This window comes from Canis lupus, chromosome 18 (genome assembly GCF_011100685.1).
Source record: "Canis lupus familiaris isolate Mischka breed German Shepherd chromosome 18, alternate assembly UU_Cfam_GSD_1.0, whole genome shotgun sequence".
Lineage (NCBI taxonomy): Eukaryota > Metazoa > Chordata > Mammalia > Carnivora > Canidae > Canis > Canis lupus.
The window spans coordinates 18,164,000-18,181,238 of record NC_049239.1 but is presented as its reverse complement, the minus strand read 5'-3'; the positions used below and the strand labels follow the sequence as shown (position 1 = coordinate 18,181,238).

Below are 17,239 nucleotides of genomic sequence, written 5' to 3'. Positions count from 1 at the left end.
TAAGTAAGTTCCCTTCTAACTATAATTTTTTAAGAGTTCACTTGGTTTTATTATTAGAGTTTGGTGAAAAGTTACATGAGGGAAAGAAGAGGAAGAGTGAGGATTTTAAATGACCATGGGTTTCCAGACTGGTGAATGGAATGATGGAGAGGTCATTCACTAAGACTTTGAGCGCCATCAGAAAAACAGATTTACAAGAGAAAATGGGGTGTTTGGTTAAATTTGAGAACCTGGTGGGGCAATTCAAAAGAAGATATGGTATGGATGTATGCTGTCCAATACGGTAACCTACTCACACATGGCTAGTGAGCACTTGAAAAGTGGTTGGTCCACATGAGATGTACTGTAAGAGTTCACAATAGACTTTGAAGATGTATAAAAACAGTAAAATATTTCATTTGTATTTTTTACACTGGTTATATGTTGAAGTGATAATATTTTGAGTATACTGGGTTAAGTAAAATATATTAAAATTAATTTCACCATTTTAAACATTTTAAATGAGGCTACCAGAAAACTTAAAATTACATATGTGACTCTCATTATATTTCTGTTGGACAGCATTACTAAAGCTCTTGGGAGATGTAAATCTGATATTCATGAGATAGAAATTTATGAATCATAATTTTATCGGTGGAGTTAAGGCCACAAGTGCTGATCCAACCATGAAGTATGTTGACTGAAAAAAAAACTAACGCATCTAAAACACAAATTGACTTATAAAACTCCATTTACCAACAACTTCTCAGGAATGTAAATTTGCAAGCCGAGAGATACAACCATAATATAAATACTGAAATTCTATGTTCCAATGAAGCCAGACTACAGCTCACATGAAAAAACAAATCATAGGACTATTACTTTAACTGAATGTAAGCTTTTTTTCCACCTCTATAAAATCTGTACATACATTAAAAAAAGCTGGACTGAGAGCCCCAAATAACCCAATGCTGTAAACCAACCTGATGAAAAGGGTCGTCTCTATATTCTTTTTTCACACTTGGATTAATTTGAGGATTTTCCATATCTGTCTCACTGGTACAAGATGACCGGCATTCTGCACAGTGTAACAAGTCTTCCCATAATACATCTTCTGTTTCAGATTCTGGCCTTGTACTTTCAGAATCCTGTCTGGAACTTGAACAGCGAGAGCTGCAACTAGTACCCGATTTAGGGGCATCCTGAAATCAAGATATTCTTTGACATTAATGCAATTTATGTACCCTTTCCAACTCAAAGGATTCTATCAGAACCATACACTGGTATTTTTTTTTTTTTTGCTATAGCAACAAATACACTGTCAAATGACAGTGAAACAGAGAGCAAAACATTAAAAATAAGCTTTTAAGGAGTAACTAAATTTCCTCATTTCAAAATTTATTAAACTTCAAATCTCAGCTTCAAGTGTTATTTTGCATGCGAAGGTTGTGCCTATTTCCTCTTAAATTTTTCTACACAGTTCAGAATTAAGTTTGTATGGACTGTATAGTCAGTGAATATTAACCACCTTTAACTGATGTGTTTAATGGAGTTATTTCCTTACTGTAGTCTTTTTTTAGCAACACAAGATCTCATGTATCTACTGTTTTTGTTTTTCAAACAGAAGTTCAATAAATTGATGTAAAATTAATAATCTATCCCAGGAAGATAATTGCCAACTCATGTTTTTGAGATAATCTATGGCATAAAAATGAAAAACTAAAAAGCACAAGTTAAATAATTTCTAATCAGTTTCCTTTTTTCTCGCAGTTATTATTGTGCAAAATAAATATTTTGGGGCAAAATTTTGATGTAATAATTCAAAATAACTTTTACTGAATAAAGAATGATAATAGCTATCTTTATAGCCAAGTATGCTGAAATTCTCAGATTTGTTTTTAATTATCCTGTCACTAAGACCGTCAATTTCACCTTTAAAATGTTTTAGATGTATCCCTTTCTTCTTCTTGTATTATCATCAGAGTTCAGACTTTATCATCCATATCTTATTTGGTATAAAGAGCCTCCAAATTGGCCCCCAATCTGAAAGGCCTTCCCCACTTTCCAGATTATCTTCCTAAAGTGAGCTTTTTTCCCACTCCTCTGACTAAAGTCCTTCTGTGACTTCCCACTGCTCTCCTGGATGAAGTTCAAATTCCTTCACCAGCATGCTTGTCTTCAAATGTGCTACTCTTTGGACTTTATTCTCCACTTGTCCCTACCATCAGCTTCTCCCCCAGGGACACTGGGCTACTCCCTAGCCCCTAAACACAGCTTGTTCCTTGTCACTCCAGCCTCCAATTATGTGTTTACCTTGTATCCTACTCTCCTCTACAACCAAGTGTCAGGAAAACACCATCTGTGTCCCTTTATAACCGGTTTCCCTCGTTTCTGACCCTTGCTTAGTCTTCTGGCAATGGGGAATAAAACTATCTTAAAGAGACACTGAAAATTATATGAGCACTGTAGCTTTCAGTACAAACCAGGTACAAAGCAGGAGCTCCACAAATGTTAGTTTTGAAGCTTTCTACTTAGAGTGATCCCTTAGTCCCTAAAGTGAGGTATTATTATTTACTTCCATGACAATAAATTTTACTTTGCTATTCAGCATCTCTATTGTCTGTGTTATTAAATGTTCACGTATTTAATATTCTCAAGTAAATCATAACTCTCAAATACACTGTAAGTCGATGAAGACAAAAAACAATTTTTTTTGCCACCCTTACCATATGTAACAAAACATCCTGAACGAATGAGACAGGTTTTTGATAATTAATTAATTAATATTAGAATAGGGCCCCATGAATATATATTTAGTGTGTTAAGGATTTGTGGGAAAATAATTATTTGTTTGAAGGAAGGAGAAGTAAAAATGTTTTGAAAGAGTTGAGCAGGAAAGTAGAGAAATAAAAAGAAAATACAGAAAGAAAAAAGGTAAAAATCAGTCTGTTTTATAAAAAGCACCCCAAAAATGTTTGATTTACTAATGTCAACCAGAATACTCAAAGCATACACAATTTTTAATCATAACTGTTTTCATTAGATAGTAAGGCACAGAAAGTATTAAGTAACCAGTAATCGCTCACCTAAAATTTTGATAAAACTAGCTTTTATCTATCACCAGCTTCTGATGCAGACTTGCTCATCTGATACAGAAATGAGTAACAAGATTAAAGGCCTGATGATTATTTAAGTGAAACTAATGGGTGATTTCAGAAATATCTTTAATTGTTTATAAATGTATTTTGCCAAATTCTGATTAATAAGCGGGCCATTTTATAAACGGAAAATCGAAAACTTATGACCTATGACCGCTTGTATGTCAAAAAGAATTTTACTGCAACATTTAGGTGGCTAATGGCCACTTTGAACTTCACAAAATATTGCTGAAAAAAGGCTCTCTTCTCCTCGGTGCTGCCTGCGGAAGTGGCAGCCATCTATTGCTGGGCATCATGGCTGCCCTCAGACTTCTGGTGAAGCCCAAGATCGTTAAAATGAGGACCAAGAAGTTCATCTGGCACCAGTCAGACTGATATGTCAAAATTAAGCGCAACTGGCAGAAACCCAGAGGCACTGGCAACAGGGTATGCAAAGATTCAAGGTCCAGATATTGATGCCCAGCATTGGTTACGGGAGCAACAAGAAAACAAAGCACAGGCTGCCTAGTGGCTCCTGGAAGTTCCTAGTCCACAACTTCAAGGAGCTTGAAGTGCTGCTGATGTGCAACAAATCTTATTGTGCAGAGATTGCTCACAATGTATCCTCCAAGAACTACAAAGCCATTGTGGAAAAAGCAGCCCACCTGGCAATCAGTCACCAATCCCAATGCCAGGCATAGTGAAGAAAAAGAATAGATAGCTTATGTTCATGTCATATTTGTGTTAATAAAACCATAAAACTACAAAAAATGCTGAAAAAAGGCTAAAAATTGGAAAATTTTGCATTACAGAAAATAGCTCAAGTTAATAGCTCATTTAACTTGGTCCAGTCTGCTTATTTTAAATCTTTTGACAGCTAAAACTCTGAGCATATAATCAATTATTTATTTGAAGGGAATAAGAATTTATAACATAAATGCTTTGTACCAGGCAATTGTGTATAATCTTATTTAGTACTAACAATCTGAGGAGGTTGGTCTCCTCTCTGTACAGATGCAGAAACTGAGACTCAGAGAAGTTAAATAATTTTTCCAAAATCACTTAAATATTCTGAGTCCAAGCCCATGGTTTCTTCATTATGCTTCTTTCTCGTTGAATGCTACTTTCATTAGATGAAAAGCTAATTTTCAACAGGGAATAAAAATTGAAAGACACTTGTAGAGTTAAACAAAGCAGGAGAGAGTAGGAAACAGGGTAAATGCTTAAAGGAAGTTATCAATTCCACAGGACACCTCCCATTCTAAATAATCAAGTAACTCCACTACCATCTTCCCAACAGGAGACTAGAAGAAGACAACCAGATAAACATCGCAGATAGTAGAAAAAGGCAACAAACTGGGGCAGGGGTGGAGCTGGGAGGAAGAGGGGTTAAGTGAAAGTCTACACACTAAATGACAAGATTACCACTTCATTCCCAATCCCCTTGATGACAAATACCATGGCAGCCTAGAATAGTATTTACTACTCCCATACCACCAGCAGATTGGAGGATTCTTCCTAAAAAACTAAAAACCCCTAAAAAGTATATCTATAGATATTGACATAAAGGAGGCTTATAACAAATGGGTGTGTCCCTAACCAGTCATTTCATTATGAAGAACGCCAGATCTATCCATGCACAAAGTGCGTTCCAAAAGGAGTTCCTTGTGTCTCAACCTTAAAGAAAAATATCACTAGTAATTTGAAGAGAACAGGATACATAAAGATGTAAAACAACACTACAACACTACTGTTTCCTGTCTCAATTTTATTCATAAAGGAATTTTTGTTTTGCTTTCTTAAAATACCTTGTAAGGTTGGCTTGATTTGAGAGTCAGAATTTTCTTGAACTGCAATGCAGCTTTTAAAATATCTTCTAGTTCTAAAGCTCCCTACTTTACAGATAAAGAATCTGAAGACCAGGTTTTATTTTGAGGTAATCTTTTATATCATTAAAAAAAGACTTAAAACAACCAATGCCTCCTAGCTAATTATTAGCATTACTTAGCTTGAAATCCAGAAGATTTACTCATTAAAATAATTATATTTAATATTTATTTAAAAGTTGAGATCCGTAGGATATTGTTCTGTTCTTCAAGAATCTCAACAGTTCAAAATATAGCTGCAAATCAAGAAGAACAAAGATTATGGGGTGAGAAAAGTACTTCTAAAGCCCAATAATTTATTCTATTGGAGCAAGTGAAGATCTTCTATAGAAGACCTGGAATCCCTTCCAAGACCAACTGACTTGACTATACTACTGAAGTTCACCAGGGGACAATATAACATATGATCTGCGTGAACAGGTAAAGAGCAGACACACTGGCATTAGGGGTGTCTATGACAGCTACCGAAGGAAGAAACACAGCCAGTCACCACTAAGATTAAATAGAGATATAACCACAGAGAAGACTGTATGAAGAACAAGTAACTCTTCTAAGCTTAGAATAATCAAGGTATGCACACTCCTGCACAGGATAATACTTGATTTTTCTAAAGTATAGCCCTAAATCATCAATAAAAAAATTCAAATATAGTCTAAAAAGAGAAGGCAATGTTCATCAAAAAGTGTCATAAGTGACATTTGCCTTGAAGTGAGATAATGAAATGTTCTGTCCATAGAATAAAAACTAAAAAAAATACAATTGAATGAAATTCTTTTTCTACTTAAGTAGTTGTAAGGGATATGATAACTTCAAGTGATGTGATAAAGTTGGAAAAGGGTTTAGAGAAAAACAAATATTAAAAAAGAAAGAATCAAAGGAGAAAAAAAGAATTGAATTTTATAGTATGGGCAGCTTAATAACTAGTGATAGTAACATGAAGAAAGTCACTTAGAATGATAACTGCTATCACCAAGAAGCTACAAAACCTTACAAATTGTGAAAAAGACTCACACAGGAGTTCATAGAGTGTCTCTCTAGGATGATTGTCTTTATTTTTTTTTTAATTTTTTTTTTAATTTTTATTTATTTATGATAGTCACAGAGAGAGAGAGGCAGAGACACAGACAGAGGGAGAAGCAGGCTCCATGCACCGGGAGCCCGATGTGGGATTCGATCCCGGGTCTCCAGGATCGCGCCCTGGGCCAAAGGCAGGCGCTAAACCGCTGCGCCACCCAGGGATCCCGGATGATTGTCTTTAAAAGTAAACAACAAACTGAATGTATGAGTCTTCAGAGATAATGCACAAAAGGAATACAAAAGTGTAGCTATCAAGTGTGCAATACATAAATCTAAAACTGCTACTCCATAAATCCAGATCATGTAACAAGATAATTGACAGTGATGGGAAATAAACTTATTTCAATAATTATATTCAATTGTTGGAAGAAGTTGTAAATTAGTAACACATAAAATAGGTATATATACACATATGTAAGGACAAAGTCTATACCTCATTAGGGTAATGTTTCTTATAATGGTGTGACTTTCTGTTCCGAAGAATGCTCTCAGAAGTCCTGTCCATGTGACGGCGTAATGGGTATCCCGTTTCAGGACCTTCCTCACTGGAGACTTCATCAGAGACATTTGTTATTGTCCTTTGAGTATCCTAAGTTGGGAGTACACAAAGAGAATTACTGGTAATTTATGACTGAATTTGTAGCTTCACAACTGCAAAATTTTAAATTATATGTATTTATACATACACCTTCAAGTATCTTCAAAAACCTCAAAGTGATAGATTAGTATTACTCAATCTTCTTTAAAAATGTCTTAAATTAGTGATTATACAGTTATTTCAATTTTAAGAGTAATTCAACAGCCATTTGTCAAATATTGTCCTATAACACCTCTGTTCATGAAAACATTTGAAATAGCTTAGAAAATTAAGAATATAAAAGAGAATAAAAGTAAAACAGAGACCATTTAAAAGAAGCTGAGAAAACTGAGATGAACTAAAATTACTATTTCTACAAACCCAAAATGCCATCAATTATAAGACCATTACTGATTTAATAATGACATGAGGCAGGAGGAAGTAAATAGTAGTTGCATGTGTGCACATATCAGACAGACATTATGTACATCCAGATTTTGGATATTCTGAAACTGAGAGAGTCTAGAGCTTAGGTTTTATTGATATTTTTATGTTCCTCTCATAACTTTAATAGGAAATAAGTAGCTGAAAATGTGTTTGAAAACTGTATGACTGAAAACTTACCTTTTGAGTGATGACAGTGATGTGAAGCTCACATTATTAGCTAAATGCTTCAAAAATCTAAAATCAGAGTAAGGGATTCTATTTCACTGCAGCCCCATGCTACTGACTGTATAGCTACTGGTACTGAAAACGCATGTACTATCAAGTAGTAGCACATACTTCACTCAAAATGGAAGAATCAACAAAATGTTTATGTTCACATGATATAACAGAAGCAATATCTTTTAATTTGGCCATATTTTTTTTACTATAAGTTTTTTAAAAAAAAAAACCTAACCCAAAAAAAAAAAAATCAGCAAAATGAGGAGATAGAGGTTATCACATAAGGCTTTGTTACAATAAATGCAGGATTTCTTTATTATTTTGGAAAAGTAAACAAATAATTATTATCCTTATTAATAAATATGTCCTCAATAATTTTTTTTTTCAAATTAAAACCAAAACAAATGTGCTGACACCAAAGGTAATGAAGGTAGAAAAGACAAGGTAATATTCTTGTATGGGGAACATGAATGGAAAGCCAGATTTCTAGTTCAGTTTTAAGATAATCTAGATGTTCCATTTAAAACAAATTTGCATGCACACATACACAGAAATGAGGAAAGAGAAGACAAGGCTTAAGAAACATCAACTATGAAGTGCCTTAACATTTTGAAAGACGTGGAGCCATCAATCATGAATTCGGAGGGTGCCAAGTTATATCAGCAATCGAGTTTATTCATGTAACTTTGATTTTCAGCTTTATCAGTGTGATTTGTAACAGCTCAGAGAATAAATTCTGGAGAAAACATGTAGTTCAAAGGTGATTCCGATATCTAAGTCACTTTCCATTAGCTGATGTGAAATCATACAAGCAAAAAATTTTAAAAATCACACTGACTTTGCTGGGAATGTTCCTCAGTGTTCCCGTGTGCCAGGTTGTCTCTTCTGGTCGAACAGTTTCACACTGAGGTTCATGGCTTTGGATTCCCTCTTCACTGGTTTTAACAGTCTTTTTCCCTTCAAGGGATACGTAGCCATTGTCAGTCTCTGTTGATTTATCAATTGAATTTTTTGCTTTCTTTGATCTAAAAAGAAAAAGTTGCAGAAGCATGTTATGTGTACCTAGCTTATTTTGGATGAGTTACTGATGGAATATTATGTTCTGTTAATAATTAAATCTGGTAGTTATTTCTCAGGATGTTAATGGCTACCTTATTTTTATAATAAGTAACTTAGAAATATAATACCTATCGTATAAAATAAATCAATAATTGTAAATAAATGTCCTAATTCAGCTTACCGGATAGGTTGGGAGGTCTTACAGATAGCAATTCTAAGACATACACCCTAACTTATCAAATGATTCTTGGTCAACAACTTGGTCTTTATGTAAAATCTATGATAAAAATTTTGCCAATTTTATTATGGTTAATAATGTATTTTAAAATTTTGAAAAAAAATAAAATAAAATTTTGTTTAAAAGACTTTCTGTAATTATTAATTTGCAATTAGTGTTTTAACTTGGTTTTAGCACTTTCGTTTACTCAAATAAATACTATTAATATATATATACATAAATAACTCTGATAAATTCATTTTAGTGTCAAAGGAGCCATAGGACCTTTTGTAACATAAAATATTTGAAGAAAATGAAAACCTTGTAATACAAGTTTGTAAATAATGGAAGAAATAGAAATGAAGAAAACCAAGAAGATAAAGAAGTAACCTCTTTCACCCATTGAAATACTCTGAAAAAATATTACTATCATGTAGCCATTAATTACCTAAAAGGCTACAACTGACATTCCTCACTGATAGGGATTTAATTTTTTCAATATACAAAATACAACATGAAAAGTAATAGGGGATCCCTGGGTGGCTCAGCGGTTTAGCGCCTGCCTTCGGCCCGAGGTGACATCCTGGAGTCCCGGGACTGAGTCCCACATTGGACTCCCTGCGTGGAGCCTGCGTCTCCCTCTGGCTGTGTCTCTGCCTCTCTCTCCCTCCCTCTCTCTCTGTCTCTCATGAATGAATAAATAAAATCTTTAAAAAAAGAAAAAAATATTTTGATTTATAGGCCAATGCTTGAGGAATCTTCAGAGACTACAGTGGGTGAAAGAATAGTTATCCAAAAGAAATGAAAAAAAGAAAAGAAAAGAAAAGAAATGGTTAGTAAAAATACAGTGTAAGTCCTATACAAAATTAAAATGTGCTCAATGCAAATTAAGTTTATCATGAAATTTATTAATTTCTTGCATTTAATTTTACTTAAAATAAATCCCCTTGAATTTTCTGCAGAGTATCCATTTTGCAAGAAAAAAATTAGTACAGGTCAAAATACCAAAAATTTTTACCAATCCACAAAAGAGGGGCAACTGAGCGGCTCTCAGTTGGTTAAGTGTCTGACTTTGGCTCAGGTCATGATCTGGGGGTGGGGGAAGGGCTGGAATTCGGCCCTGTTGGGCTCCCTGCTCAGTGGGGAGTCTGCTTACCTCTCCCTCTGCCCTCCCCCTACTCCTGCTTGCATTCTCTCTCTCTCTCAAATAAATAAATAAATCTTTAAAAAATGCACAAAAGAATTTAAGAAACAAAACATAGGATCATAGGGGAAGAGAGGAAAAAAAATGAAACGACAAAATCAGAGAGGCAGACAAACCATCAGTGACTACTAATCATAGAAAATGACTGAGGGTCAATGAAGGAGGGTGAGGAGATGGAGTAAGTAGGTGATGGACATTAAGGAGGGCATGTGATATAATGAGCACTGGGTGTTATATAAGACTGATGAATCAAAAAAAAAAAAAAAGACTGATGAATCACTGACCACTACCTCTGAAACTAATAAACATTTTATGTTAATTAACTGAATTTAAATTTAAAACAATTTTTTTTAAAAGCACAAAAGAATTGCCTTTAACACTATAGTTACTCAGTCCTACTGGAATCTTTTAGAACTGTGCAGGACCTTAGAACTCACCTATTCTAAATGCTCATTTTAGAAACAATGGATCAGAAATACAAAGAGGTCTAATCAACTTATATAAGGTCACACAACCAGTTAGAGGCAAAGCCAGCACTAGAATACTGACCTTCTGACCATGAGGTTAATGATATTCTCCACACTACCTCCAACTACCCACTCCTGGGGAAGTTGCCTGATAGGATTTCTTCTTAATACACTCATCAAAGCCTAGAAAGCTTTTGTTTTATACAAACAGGCCCCTACAGGCCCCTCTCCTTCCTGACCTTCTACTGTAAGGTTATTAAAGGAGACAGACTCCACTTCTTATATGCTTCACAGAGCTCCTATGCTTTCTAATCATTCAGAACACATCTCCACAGAATTGCAAGACTCAGAAGCCTAATCCTCTGACCCTTTTCTTTCTATATGACCCTGAGAGGCATGGCAAGACCAAGGGAATGAGCTATAGAACAAAAATCATTTAAGAGTAGCAGAGGAAAGGAGGAAAATGGATTAATGTAGTGAAGAGAAAAGGCAAAAACAGAAAACAAAAGGTACAGAGAAAACTTGTGACCTACTCTGTCTCAGGAAGAAAGTGATAAAAACACCAGCTATTAATTATTCCCATCACCTCACCCTTGAAAACTATGCAATTAGTAGACTTAGAAAAAGACTTAGGGAAGTAAAGTTCCTGATATTCCAAAAATGTGAGAAACCACAAAAGATAGACAAGGCGTGTGCTGGAAAGTTATCTATGAAGGGTCCTGGAAATTACACTGTGCTGGAAAAAAAGGAAAAGGAGGTGAATGATGTGAACGAAGACTGGAGAGTTGGTAGAACCATTAAACAGGATGTGAAAGAGAAGAAATTTATTTTGGAACTTGAGGGCCTAGAAACACCCTTAGAAAGATTACTAGGCAGTTGAAAACAGTGCTTGGAGGCTGGTAGTCAAAGTAGAAAAAGTGGCTGAAACCTTATAGAGTGAACCAGAACCCTAGAGGGCAAAATGATAAGGACCTGGTGAAGAGGGCTTTGAATCATTAATAAGTGATGCTTCAGGGATTTTTCTAAGGGAAATGTACTCTTTGCTTACCAGGACAGGGTAAAGACTGAAGCTATGGAGGGGGTACTAGTAGTACCCACTGCACATACCTTTCAGCTATCTCCCTTCCTCTCTTATCTCTGCCTACTTCCGATCTTCACTGGGTTTTTCTTTTCCCCACTACCTCCTCAGACACAGAACACTCTCAGGAGACATGAACAATAAGTTACTAAACTATAGCAGCTTTCTGATGTTTCTCACAAACTGAATTCAGATAGTTGCAAACCAAGTTAAAAGGACGAAGAAAAAAAAAAAAAAAGAAAAAGAAAAAAAAAAAAGGACGAAGAAAATGCTAAATATATGTACCACCCTCAGAGTTTACAAAGTAGCTCAAAATTCAAATTGAGGCAGATTGGAAGTGGCTGGTAATAACAACTCTTGCACAAGATCTGTTGCAGTGGCATGGGAGGGGCAGCCCGGCCATAGCTCAATGGGCTGGGAAGGGGCTACATCTAGAGATTAACTAAATAAATTAGTTTATTGAGAACAATGGGAACCAGGTTTTTCAGTGATAGAGAAGGAAGATATAAAGACAAGATAAAATGAACTCTGAGGTACTATATTTGAACTGGAGCTATTATTGCAAATTCATGGCTTATAATATATCTAAATACAGAAATAAATCTAAATGTAAAAGAGATAAACACACACACACACACACACACACACACACACACACACACTTTTTAGCTCTACCCACTAGGGATAGTAATACCACAGCATCTGTAAGCATTTCTAGCACTCAGATCTTGCTTTCTACATACCACCTTCCTAGAAGAAATGGCTGACTTCAGGGCTGAGGCAGAGGAGTACAAGCTGAATGTAATACATTTTGTTACCCTAGAAAGGAAGAAAGTAACCAAAGAAGGAAAGGGACATATCAAAGAAGACAAACTACTCAAAGGGATCCCACTAAATTTGCCAATTTAGGCCAATCTGATCATTGAAATGAATAATGACATTAACAAACTGAATAAAATAGAAATCCATAAGTAAATAAATAAGGGAAAGCTTATCCTTAAAGGAAAATGTCAACTAAGAAATGTAAAAGGAATAACAGAAAAACCACCATCTGGCAACTATCATAGCAACAATTCAGGTAATAATTAATCATCAATGGATGTTAAAACTAGAAGGTAAAGGTGAGATAAGAAATGGATTGTTTTTATAATCTTAATGTGTCTCCACATAGGGCATTTGTTGATTATAAAGAGAAAAATAAATTTATAATGGAGAAATCTGACAGATATTACATTAATCAAGCAATTAATGTAAATATAGTAAGGGAGCAAATTTATGTTGATCCTTGATAGGATGCAACGAGAAGAACTAAATATCCCTTCTATTATATTCCTGCCAAAAATGCATAACTTGGGTTTAATCATGAAGAAACATCATGCTATTAACTCAGTATTAGGCTGAATTAGTTAAATGTTAAACAACTAGCTCTCCAGAGGTAAAAAGTCCTTGTTTGTAGTGTTTCTTGATTTCCATGGTATAAATAATCCCATCATGGCCCAATTTCAAGTACCAAATGATAATGCTGACCTTGGAGGTGGGAAGAGATATGCATATTCCACACTCACAAGTCACTTGGACTCTGATCCCGACCAGAGGCATAAACCCAAATTAAGGAACTCTGTACAAAGGGACTGCCTTTTAGTCTTAAAAAATGTGACAAAAGGGACGCCTGGGTAGCTCAGCAGTTGAGCATATGCCTTTGGCTCAGGGCATGATCCTGGGATATGGGATCGAGTCCACATCGGGCTCCCTGCATGGAGCCTGCTTCTCCCTCTGCCTGTGTCTCTTCTCTCTCTGTCTCTCATGAATAAATAAATAAAATATTAAAAAAAAAAAAACGTGACAAAAGTGAAAATTGAGGAAAGGCTGATGTCTGCTCCAGGTTGAAGGAGACTAGAGAGACATGACCACTGTGCAGCACAAGATCCCAGATTAGAACTTTCTCCAGAAGCAACAAGGCTATTAATAGGGATAATCAGCAGAATTTAAATGGGGGCTTGAGTGAAAGATATATGGGAGTTCTCTCAACTTTTCTGTAAGTTTGCAATTGTTTCAAAATCAAAGTATATCTTTTAAAAAGTACAAACTGATTTGTACCCTGATAAGGACATTTTGAATTTGAGCGTAGTGAAAATGCTGAAAGGAGAAAGAGAAGGAGAGCTAAATTCTAATTAATGTAGGTAAGAGGGTCAAAAACTGTGACTGCTCCAGGTAATGTTTAGTTCTACCACCGATCACTGTATCATAGTGCCATTAACAGCTGAAAGACAGGACCTCACAGAATAACATTAATTTCTCAAAAAGAACACCAGTTACCAGGACTCAGATGTTTAATTACCCCCACTCCCTGTTTTAGGGCACAAAGATACTAGCGAAAGGTAGTGGGACTGAGAGATTTACTTAAAATATTAATATTGTAAAATTCCACTTAGGAATATTAATATTTTTTAAAGGGAAGCTACTTCATTTAAATCAACTTTAATATATGTACAAATATAAAAGCAAAGTAAATAGTATTTTGATTTTAAAATAAGCATATATATCTAAATCCTCATTCTCTACTGAAAAATAAATTAAAAAAAAACAGAGTAGGGGGGTTCTTGGGTGGCTCAGTCAGTTGGATGCTCAACTCTTAATTTCAGCTGAAGTCTTGATCTCAGGGTCTTGAGTCAAGCCCTGCACTGGGCTCCTTAAAAAAATAATAATAATAATAAAATAAAATAAAATAGAGAAAAAGCTGGTATCATGAAAAGTACTGCAATATAGAAAAAATGGTACTTTTTAGTATTATCCACAAAAAAATCTCTTTGACAGCTACACTGAATGCATGTAATACATTTGCTTAATAAAACAAGAGTTAACAATTTTGTTTTAGATCAACCCAAACAACATGAGTCACAGGCATGTGGGCAGTGAGGTAGTACTGCCTTGAAAACAGGAGACATAACAAATCTATACTGATCTTACTTATTCTGTGATAGAAGAAGTATTTCCTGCATTGGATTTTGAACAAAAAGCATTTGCAAAGAAACAATGTGCAAATCCACTGCCATGGTTAAAGCTTGCCATGTTTTATAATCATAGCTAATTTTGTAACTAGCCTACTGCGTGAATGTTTGAATGGCATGACCTGTGTAGAATTTTCTTTAAAGTATTATGCTTGACACTCAAGAAAGATAGCTCTATGTTGCAAATACTCTCAGAAAGAAATGACTTTTAAAAACATAAGTAGTATAATTAGGGTAGTTCTTTTGTGAGATGAATAATGATTGGTCCTGCCTGGAAAAATGCAAAAAATGTACAACTTACACCAAAAATAAATCATAAAACTAGATGTGTTTTTCAATATTGAAAACTTTAACCAAAGAGTTGACACAACTTTTAAATAACTTATTAACTTATGAAATTTCAAATCTTTTGTATCAAACATGAAAACCAGGGCATGTGAGTAGCTCAGTGGTTGAGCATCTACCTTTGGCTCAAGTTGTGATCCTGGGGTTTTACGATCAACTCCCGCAGAAGCAGGAAGCCTCTGCCTAGGTCTCTGCCTGTCTCTCATAAATAAATAAACAAAATCAAAACACATGAAAACCAGTGTGTTTCTATTTGAAAAACTCGTCAGGTAATCAAGAACACTTACGGCATTCTGTACTGTCCTGGGGAAGAAAAAGGTGGAAATGTTTATTGGTGTTCTAGAAAAGGTGTGTGTGTGTGTGTATAGAAGGTGACAAAAAAATGAAGGTATATAAACAGATTCAACTGAAGATCATCCTTCTACTACTAAAGGACATGAGAGAGTTGCTATGGGGAAAGTTAACAGTAGCAAATAGCTTTTGTTCTAGAGCATGGTATGAAATTTCAAGTCCTGCTCTTATTTCTACAAGATCAGGAATCCAGAGGGAGGGAAGGCTACAGTAACAGAATGGATAAAATCTCAGATATAAGAAAATGACACAAAAGCCTACATACATATCACCATCACTGCTGTGTGCAGCTATGCATACACCTTGAAGATATGCTAACATAGCCCTTCAAAGACGTCTGGGTACTTATGTTTCCCTAGATATACTCTACAACACCTAAGTTTGAGAGGTATATACCAAATTATGTATTATGTACCAAATTTATATATGGTACCTGTAATTTTTCTAGAACTCATCCAATTCTAAAATAGAGTGGCTATAGCAAAGGTAATGAGTTATCTAGTTTTGGTCTAAGATATTTTTTAAAATCTGGGATATACTGACATTACATGGTCTTCACCCTTGTCCGTGGGAGACAGACTTCACCCAGTTTACAGCTTAAATGACTGAACCATTTAAACTGCAGTCACTAAAAACCAAAATTTTAATCCATGTACCAAAAATTTATGGTGGGACTACATTCCACTCTTACTTAACATTATACAGTGTATGTACTGCATTATGTGAAGAAAATCAATTTATTAAAAATCTTTAACATTTATTTAAGTGTTAAATCCAATATGGAGGTTAAATGGGACAGTAATCTTTCATGTAGGTCAGTCAGGGGGTGCCTGGATGGCACAGTGGATTATGCATCTGACTCTTGGTTTCAGCCCAGGTCAGGATCTCAAGCTCTTCATCACGCTCTGCGCTCAGCACAGAGTCTGCTTGAGTGAGACTCTTTCTCCCTCTGCCCCTCCACTCTCCTCCCCTCTAAAATAAATAAATCTTTTAAAAACAAATCAAAATCCCTACCCACCCAAACCCTCTAATCTTTAAAAAAAAAAAAAAAAAAAAGGTCAGTCAGGCAGTGAGTTAACATATGACCTGGTTTTACTCTGGCATCTGTCTCTAATCCACCAAGTCAATTTATTATTGACTTTTTCAGTGATATTGTAAGGGTGAAATTAAATTAATCTTAAAGGACATGTAAAAAAAGCTTAAGTGTCAAAAGTCTGAAATAGGTATTATGCTGAAGAGATATACTATCAAGATATAATTCTTCCTACTCAAATCTTCTTAGTAGAAATTACAATTATGCTAATTTAAAACTATAATTCTTTGAAATTAAAGTACTAAATACTCAGGAAATATGGTTAATTTCTACATCTTTTTAAATTGATACTTTCTTTGGCTTTGTTTTCTCAGTTTCACAGAGTTCTTTTACAATAATTCCTAAGTTTTTTTAAATGAGAAAGTTATGGGACGCCTGGGTGGCTCAGTGGTGAAGCGTCTGCCTTTGGCTCAGGGCGTAATCCCGGAGTCTTGGGATCAAGTTCCGCATCGGGCTCCTGCAGGGAGCCTGCTTCTCCCTCTGCCTGTGTCTCTGCCTCTCTCTGTCTCTGTCCTGAATAAATAAATAAAATCTTAAAATAAATAAATAGAGAACATTATGTCTTGTTTAAGAAAAATAGTTTTATCCTGAGAATGAACTGTACTTAGAAATGATAAATAGGGCTTTTCCAACTTGTAAACACAGGATGTAAAAATAGTAGTTTTCATTCTAACATCTAAAAAAACAAAACATACCATATATAAAGCTTAGACATTTGTGTGGTTATACATTTATCTTCCCATTAGTTATGATAATTCAGATACCTTAATGGGAGTTTCCAGCTTTTCAATTTATTATCACCAGGAACAATTTTAAGTCTCAGCTGATCTTTCTCTTTCTGACTTATAAAAACTTGAAAGGATAAGACATGATCAAGATTTCAGAACTCAGTTTAGAACTTCCAAAATTAACATTTTTCTTAAGATCTCTTTGTACCTAATATTTAAAACATTCTCATTCATATGCTAGCAAACCAGTTCCAAATGAAACAGCCGAAAATAGTGCATCCTTAAAAACATTTAGATTATAAACTTGTCATTTTAAAGAGAATAAATTCAAAGGGATTTAGCTACTATATTATCAGTGGCTGGTAGT

At 34.9% G+C, this 17,239-nt stretch overlaps 1 protein-coding gene across 7 annotated transcripts in view; it reads right to left on the bottom strand.

The window, feature by feature from the left end:
• PHTF2 (putative homeodomain transcription factor 2) overlaps window positions 1–17,239 on the bottom strand; it is a 113,305-nt gene that overhangs the window by 21,381 nt on the left and 74,685 nt on the right. For 5 of the 7 annotated variants that reach the window (XM_038562822.1, XM_038562817.1, XM_038562819.1 and 2 more), the window contains 3 exons: window positions 8,161–8,347; window positions 6,513–6,668; window positions 963–1,181 (listed from right to left, as the gene is read on the bottom strand). In XM_038562822.1, coding sequence (XP_038418750.1) covers window positions 963–1,181; window positions 6,513–6,668; window positions 8,161–8,347 — 562 coding nt within the window. The remainder of the gene's footprint in view (window positions 1–962; window positions 1,182–6,512; window positions 6,669–8,160; window positions 8,348–17,239) is intronic. The other 2 variants (XM_038562820.1, XM_038562821.1) reach the window with 1 other exon arrangement.